The sequence below is a fragment of the Ochotona princeps genome, chromosome 33 (assembly GCF_030435755.1).
Source record: "Ochotona princeps isolate mOchPri1 chromosome 33, mOchPri1.hap1, whole genome shotgun sequence".
Taxonomy (NCBI): Eukaryota; Metazoa; Chordata; class Mammalia; order Lagomorpha; family Ochotonidae; genus Ochotona; species Ochotona princeps.
In genome coordinates this window covers 175,221-183,013 of record NC_080864.1, presented here as the reverse complement: position 1 = coordinate 183,013, position 7,793 = coordinate 175,221, and the positions used below count along the sequence as shown (strand labels likewise).

Below are 7,793 nucleotides of genomic sequence, written 5' to 3'. Positions count from 1 at the left end.
GGTCGGCCCCGCCCCCTTGCTCTTCTTATCTCCTCATTGGTGGATGAGAGAGACTCGAGACGCCCTTTCTCAACGCCCTGGCCGAGCGCAAGAAACGTCCCAACCCCTTTTTGGCGTTCCCGGCTGCGGGATCCGACCCGACGGGATAGATAGAGATTGTTGATTGGCTACCAGGGCAGCTGGTCCCGCCTGTCCTGGACCGTTCCCGGAAGAAGGGCGCGTCCCCCTCTGCGGAAGCGTCGGGCTGGTGCTGAGGCAACGCTGCGACGAGACTAGATCCGGGAAGGGGGCGGGGCGGCCTGTGCCGTTGCCATGACTACGCAGTTGCCTTGGCAATGGTAGCCAAGCGCCCAACAGCCTAAATTTGGCTTCCCCATCTTCGCTCTTCCCACCTGCTTCCTCCAGATGTAAAAAAAAAAAACAACAACAGCAGCTTGGTTTAGGCCGGGCCATATCCCTGTGCTGCTGATCTGAAAACCTTCCGGGGCTCTTGGAATCTAATTCTTCCCCGGCTGCCACCTCAGTCCTGGGGCCGGGTGGGTCCTGGCTTTGCCCCTCAAGGGGCACGACAGAGGAGGCCGAGGGTTGCAGGAGGATAAGCTGCCAGAGTCCGCTTCAGATAGACTGGGGACCCAGACCAAAGAGAAACGTGGGGGAGGACTTCCATTATGGGTCTGTGTAAACATCGGGAATACTGAAGCCCAAAGCCATGGCTCCAGGCAAAAGGAGGCAGGACGAGGAAGAAGCTGAAAGGCCTTGCCGATGGAGCTGGGCTGCTGGCACTGTCCTCCAGCGAGGGAAGCAGTAACAGTGTTGGCTGTGACGGCTAAACGAATGCTCCCCCGGCAGCACTCAAAACCTCTCCTAGCCCATAGTTAACACACGTGTTTTATTATTTTTTTAACTGAAAGGCAGACTTACAGGGAAAAGGTGAGACAGATGGATCTTCCATTCACTGCTTCACTCCCTAAAGTGTCCACAGTGGTCAGAGCTGAGCCAGTCCAAAGCCAGGAACCATATGCTGATGTGGGTGAAGGGTCCCAAATCTTTTTGCCATCCCCGCTTATTTCCCACGCCACAAACAGGAAGTTGGATTGGAAGTGGAACAGCCGGCATTCAGGTGGAGGATTAGCCAGTGAGTCATCATGCCAGCCCAAATATGCAAGTATTGAATGATACTGTTTGCCAGGTAAATTTAAAAAAAAAGCGGGTCATAGTTCAGTGCAGCAAGTGTGCAAAAGCATGCCAAAGCCAAAAAGTCAACCAAGAAAACTAATTTACAAAGTAAAAAATTACTGATGGGATGATATCCAAGCTACCACAAATAAAAAGGCAAGGTCCTGGAAAGTGTTATTAGAGTACTAGAACTGTCTAGCTGTCTAAAAATTGTGGGATTATATCACAGAAGCTATCTATAGACTCATTAGTATCTTCATTTTTATTGGGAAGTCTGATCCACAGGGAAGAGGGGAGAGAGGAAGATTTTTCGTCCACTGACTAACTCCCCAAGCGGTCGCAAAGACTAGAACTGAGCCCATCCAAAGCCGGGAGCTTCTTCCAAGTCTCCCGCACGGGTGCAGGCTCCCAAGGCTTTGGGCCGTCCTCAACCGCTTTCCCAGGCCACAGGCAGGAAGCTGGATGGGAAGCGGGGCCACTGGGATTAGAACCAGTGTCCATATGGGATTCTGGTGCATGTAAGGTGAGGCCTTCAGCCACTAGAATAACATGCCAGGCTCCTAATTGCTTTTCTTTTTTTTTTTTTTTTTTTTAAGACTGTCTCATTTTTACTGGAAATAAAAGGCAAGTCAGATTTACAGAGAGGACAGAGAAAAAGATCTTCCATCTGCTTCTTCACTCCCCACGGCTGCAACAGTTGGAGCTGAGCCAATCTGAAGCCAGGAGCCAAGAGCCTCTTCTGGGTCTCCCACACAGGTGCAGGATCCCAAGGCTCTGGGCCATCCTCCACTGCTCTCCCAGGCCACAGGCAGGGAGCTGGGTGGGAAGTGGAGCTGCCGGGATTAGAACCGGTGCCCCATGGGATCCTGGTGCTTGCAAGGTGAGGACTTAGCCACTAAACCATTACATCAGGCCCCTTTAAATAATTTTCTTGCACTTTTGGAATCCCCTCCTGTTTTGGGTTTTGTTTTTTGCAATAGAAATATACTTGAAAGAGACTCTAAATATTCTCCTTTCTGCTTAAGCTTTTGTTTCACAATGTTGTACGTGCCAGGGACCCTGGCATTCCCAATGACTATTATGGTGATCTGAGGGGGAGGATGTTGGGGGGAAAGGGAGGAGTAGATTCCGGGACTTGAACACATTCATCATCCTGAGCATCAACAGGGCCAATAGGACACGGGCAGGAATGCATGGAGCCCTGGTTTCTGGGGAAGGGCTCTGGGGAAGAGGCTGGGTCCAGTTCCTCTTCTGCCCTGTCAATCAGGGGCAGGATCAACAGCAGGACCTGGGCCAGGGCCAGGGGTAGAGCCTTTAGTCTTTCCTGTGCTATAACCAGGGTAAGAACACTGGCAGTTGCTGACACCACCATGTTCCAGGCTTCCTGCTATCTTGACCGGGTCACCTGAGATGCGGCTGCCACCACTCTGCGCTGTTGTGGAGCAGACAGGAGTCCTGGTCACAGCTCACACCCAGAAGGTCTGGCCCTTGCTGCTCTCCCAGCCGGTGCCATGCTGCCTCACTTCTGCGCAAGATTTTATTTTACTCAAAAGCAAGCTCCAGGACCTGGCACGGTGGCCTAGTGGCCAAAGTCCTCGCCTTGCATGCCCAGGATGTCACATGGGCGCTGGTTCTAATCCTGGCTGCCCCACTTCCCATCCAGCTCCCTGCCTGTGGCCAGGAAAAGCAGTGGAGGACGGCCCAAAGCCTTGGGACCCTGCGCCCGCGTGGGAGACCGGGAGAGGCTCCTGGCTTCAGATCAGCTCAGTTACGGTCGTTGCAGCCACTTGGGGAGTGAATTGGTAGATGAAAGATTTTTCTCTTTCTCCTCTCTGTAAATCTGACTTTCCAATAAAAATAAATATCTCAAAAAACACACAAAGAAAACAAGGTTGTGCATTTGCAAGGGACAAGAGGCTGCCCAGCCCGACCCCCTCTCAACTCCTCACGATGAAGATATGTCAGTGTGAGGCTCCGCTGCTGTATGTCTTATTTTGTGTTACTGTAACAAAACACCCCAGGAGAACTTGCTGCAGAGAAGGTTCCACTCAAGCTTTTGTGTGAGTACTTCCTTGCAGCCAGCATGTGGGAGAGACCGAGTGCCGGGATGGTTCACAGAAGCCAGACAGGACTGCAGTCCCACAATCCCTTCTGAGGATCCCCCCAAGTCCCAGTCCCTCAGCACCACCCGCCACCGAGCTCCCAGGGGAACACATTCAAACCAGAACCTAACCAGAACCTAAAACAGCGGCAGGTGTATTCCGACAAAGATGGAACTCCTTAAGTGACTTGCCAGGGTGTCTCGCTGCTGGTGGTCTGTCAGAATCCACAGCCCCGAGCCTGTGACAGCTTCTGATTCCTGGATATACAACAACTCCCAGCTCTGGCCCCCGAATCCAGCAATGCCAGCTGAGCCCCTGCCTACTGGAGAGGGTTACAGCCAAGACACCAGCCCTTCCTGTGCCCCCCAAATCAAAGACGACAACATAGCAGCATTGAAGCTTTTATTTGTGTGAGTTCTTAAAAACGAGCAACCATACTCTTGTGGGGGATGGGAGGTGGATGAGAGCAAGCGGGAGGAATTCTGCTCTATTGGTAGTAAAGCTCCAGGTTCATCCCGTCGTGGATTTCGTCTGAGGTGAGAGCGTTAAGGACTGCTCACTTTGCCCACTGCTGCCACCCCACGCGTCCACTCCCAAGAGCGCAGCCCAGAGCAAAGGAAGGGGAGCCTCACTGGGGATCAACAGCTCATCTTCCACCTCCAAAATCAGGAGCTCACATACCGGCGCTGGTTTGTGTCCCGGCTGCCCACCCAGCTCCCTGCCTGTGGCCTGGGAGAGCAGTGGAGGATGGCCCAAAGCCTTGGGATCCTGCACCCGTGTGGGAGACCCAGAAGAAGCTCTTGGCTCCTGGCTTCAGACGGGTCCAGCTCCGACAGTTGTGGCCACTTGGGGAGTGATCCAGAGGATGGAAAATCTGTCTCTCCTTCTCTCTGTAAATCTGCCTTTCCAACAAAAATAAATACATCTTACAAAAAAAGAGTTCAGCAGCCAACCACCCTCCCCCACCCGAGTTTGTGGCTCCTGTGCTGTACCAAGTGGCTACCACATACAGATTCAATATGGAACCAAGAGAAATGGGGCCCAGGATGTGGACTCTGCCAAAGGATACAGTCCCCCAGCGACACGTGGTCCTTAAAAATCGTATACCTACAGAAGAGAGGCCTTTCAGACAGGCAGGCGAGGAGGCTGGCCAAGGGGTCACCACCCTCTGTCCCACACTCACCACTTCTTCAGAACAATCTTGTTCCAACGGGTGCCGGTTTGGGCTGCAATCAGTTTCTTCAGGTCCCCGATGGTGTCATCCGTGCTGGATGCAGAGTTAAGGCCAACGGGGTGCGATCCCACAGTCCCTGTTCCCGCGCCCCTCTCCCCGGCTAACCGTGCAATGCCCGGCTGCCTGCCCTTAAGGCCTCCCGGCCGTCAGCGGATACTTGCACTTGACACGGACCTTCTTCCCCAGACGGTCGTTGCAAACAACCTCGATCATCCTGCTTGGAGTAAAAGCAGGGAGTCAGGACTTCCAGGGTTCCCCACACACCAGGCACCCAGCTCTGCCGTTAACTCTCCCCTTGTTCTCAGACACGAACCCCTCCCAACCTGAAACCTGAGTGGTCCCCCCACACCAAAGCACCCCAGGCAGCCGCCTGCACCCCGACTCCGGGCCCAGCACCCCGTTCAGACCCAGCACCCCGTTCAGGCCCAGCACCCCAGCTCCGGCCCAGCACCCCGCTCCGGGCCCAGCACCCCGTTCAGGCCCAGCACCCCGTTCAGGCCCAGCACCCCGCTCCGGCCCAGCACCCCGCTCCGGGCCCAGCACCCCGCTCCGGGCCCAGCACCCCCGCTCCGGGCCCAGCACCCCGCTCCGGCCCAGCACCCCGCTCCGGCCCAGCACCCCGTTCAGGCCCAGCACCCCGTTCAGGCCCAGCACCCCGCTCCGGGCCCAGCACCCCGTTCAGGCCCAGCACCCCGCTCCGGGCCCAGCACCCCGCTCCGGGCCCAGCACCCCCGCTCCGGGCCCAGCACCCCGCTCCGGCCCAGCACCCCGTTCAGGCCCAGCACCCCGCTCCGGGCCCAGCACCCCGTTCAGGCCCAGCACCCCGCTCCGGGCCCAGCACCCCGTTCAGGCCCAGCACCCCGCTCCGGGCCCAGCACCCCGTTCAGGCCCAGCACCCCGCTCCGGCCCAGCACCCCGCTCCGGCCCAGCACCCCGTTCAGGCCCAGCACCCCGTTCAGGCCCAGCACCCCGCTCCGGGCCCAGCACCCCGCTCCGGCCCAGCACCCCGCTCCGGCCCAGCACCCCGTTCAGGCCCAGCACCCCGCTCCGGCCCAGCACCCCGTTCAGGCCCAGCACCCCGTTCAGGCCCAGCACCCCGCTCCGGGCCCAGCACCCCGTTCAGGCCCAGCACCCCGCTCCGGGCCCAGCACCCCGTTCAGGCCCAGCACCCCCGCTCCGGCCCAGCACCCCGCTCCGGCCCAGCACCCCCGCTCCGGGCCCAGCACCCCGCTCCGGGCCAGCACCCCGTTCAGGCCCAGCACCCCCGCTCCGGCCCAGCACCCCGCTCCGGCCCAGCACCCCCGCTCCGGGCCCAGCACCCCCGCTCCGGCCCAGCACCCCGTTCAGGCCCAGCACCCCGTTCAGGCCCAGCACCCCGCTCCGGCCCAGCACCCCCGCTCCGGGCCCAGCACCCCGCTCCGGGCCAGCACCCCGTTCAGGCCCAGCACCCCCGCTCCGGCCCAGCACCCCGCTCCGGCCCAGCACCCCCGCTCGGGCCCAGCACCCCCGCTCCGGCCCAGCACCCCGTTCAGGCCCAGCACCCCGTTCAGGCCCAGCACCCCGCTCCGGCCCAGCACCCCCGCTCCGGGCCCAGCACCCCGGCTCCCGGCCTCATCTCCCGCCAGCTCGCAGGCCCGCTAGGCGACCACTTTGCCCTGACCCCTTCTCCGTGTCACCCACGCATGTCTAAAACCTCAGACCTGCAAGTCGCCAAGCCCTCTCCTCGCTCCAACACTAAAGCTCCGAACGCAGTTGACGCTGGAAGCCGGAAGAGGAAAAACGCCACCGGAAGTGCTCAGGCCCCGGGTGTGCGTCAACACGCCGGGTCGCAGGTGCAGCATTTCCGTTCCGCTGCGGGGCTGGGGAAGCGTCGCGCTCGTGTGGTGTGTTTGGGCTCCTGTTGGGTGTGTGGGCTCCGGCGGGGTGTGTGGGCTCCTGCGGGGTGTGTGGGCTCCTGCGGGGTGTGTGGGCTCCTGCGGGGTGTGTGGGCTCCTGTGGGGTGTGTGGGCTCCTGCGGGGTGTGTGGGCTCCTGCGGGGTGTGTGGGCTCCGGCGGGGTGTGTGGGCTCCTCTGAGGTGTGTGGGCTCCGGCGGGGTGTGTGGGCTCCTGCGGGGTGTGTGGGCTCCGGCGGGGTGTGTGGGCTCCTGCGGGGTGTGTGGGCTCCTGTGGGGTGTGTGGGCTCCTGTGGGGTGTGTGGGCTCCTCTGAGGTGTGTGGGCTCCGGCGGGGTGTGTGGGCTCCTGTGGGGTGTGTGGGCTCCGGCGGGGTGTGTGGGCTCCTGCGGGGTGTGTGGGCTCCTGCGGGGTGTGTGGGCTCCTGCGGGGTGTGTGGGCTCCGGCGGGGTGTGTGGGCTCCGGCGGGGTGTGTGGGCTCCGGCGGGGTGTGTGGGCTCCTGCGGGGTGTGTGGGCTCCTGCGGGGTGTGTGGGCTCCTCTGAGGTGTGTGGGCTCCGGCGGGGTGTGTGGGCTCCGGCGGGGTGTGTGGGCTCCTGCGGGGTGTGTGGGCTCCTGCGGGGTGTGTGGGCTCCTGTGGGGTGTGTGGGCTCCGGCGGGGTGTGTGGGCTCCTCTGAGGTGTGTGGGCTCCTGCGGGGTGTGTGGGCTCCTCTGAGGTGTGTGGGCTCCTGCGGGGTGTGTGGGCTCCTGTGGGGTGTGTGGGCTCCTGTGGGGTGTGTGGGCTCCGGCGGGGTGTGTGGGCTCCTGTGGGGTGTGTGGGCTCCTGTGGGGTGTGTGGGCTCCGGCGAGGAAGGCGCCTGCACAGACAGGCGGAGAGGAAAGGGGTCGGCGCCAGGTCCCCAGCCAGCTCTCTCACCGCGTGGGGCTTTGGGAGGGGTCTTCCCACTCTCCCATCTTCTCTGGGAGGCGGACGGGCAGTGCGTCCGGACTGGAGTCCACGCTGTACAGTGACCACCTGTCGCCAGCCCAGTGCCTGAGAGGAAGCCCTGGCATCTTCTGCTGCTGGGTCTGCAGGGAGCGCTTTGTACCCAGACTCCAGGTTCGCTAGGACACCCCCACCCAGCATCCCTGATCCTAGCCAGACAGCTGCTCAGGGACCCCCGGGTCCCTTCCTTCAGGGCCAACGCTTCAGAACCGACCCAGGCCAGCTCCTCAAGGAGGCTTGAGGCTCTGGGGGGAGCCACCCAGGAGGCCCATGGCCAGCACTGGCCTTGCTGAACAGCCGTGGCTGGAATAGAAGCTGTTGTATTTTCCAGAGAAAGACTTCTGATGTAAGACAAAGTGTCATGGGGTACGGCCCTGGACAGGAGAGAGACAAACCAGCCATTCA

At 60.7% G+C, this 7,793-nt stretch overlaps 1 protein-coding gene across 1 annotated transcript; it reads right to left on the bottom strand.

Moving 5' to 3' along the window:
- Positions 1 to 3,666: 3,666 nt before the first annotated feature.
- UBL5 (ubiquitin like 5) lies at positions 3,667 to 6,287 on the bottom strand. Its single transcript, XM_004595491.3, has 5 exons — positions 6,213 to 6,287; positions 4,670 to 4,726; positions 4,462 to 4,545; positions 4,348 to 4,385; positions 3,667 to 3,809 (listed from the first exon to the last, which is right to left on the bottom strand). Exons 2-5 carry the CDS (start codon positions 4,723 to 4,725, stop codon positions 3,766 to 3,768), a joined length of 222 nt encoding a protein of 73 aa, XP_004595548.1. The 5' UTR covers position 4,726; positions 6,213 to 6,287; the 3' UTR covers positions 3,667 to 3,765.
- Between the last annotated feature and the right edge of the window lie 1,506 nt (positions 6,288 to 7,793).

Excerpts from the sequence above, each read along its gene's own strand:
- UBL5 (XM_004595491.3), bottom strand. The coding sequence starts at position 4,725 with ATGATCGAGGTTGTTTGCAACGACCGTCTGGGGAAGAAGGTCCGTGTC. Across the intron at positions 4,546-4,669 it reads AAGGTCCGTGTCAAGTGCAA|CACGGATGACACCATCGGGG; the intron begins GTATCCGCTGAC and ends CTCTGCATCCAG. Across the intron at positions 3,810-4,347 it reads CCACGTGTCGCTGGGGGACT|ACGAAATCCACGACGGGATG; the intron begins GTATCCTTTGGC and ends CTCTCACCTCAG.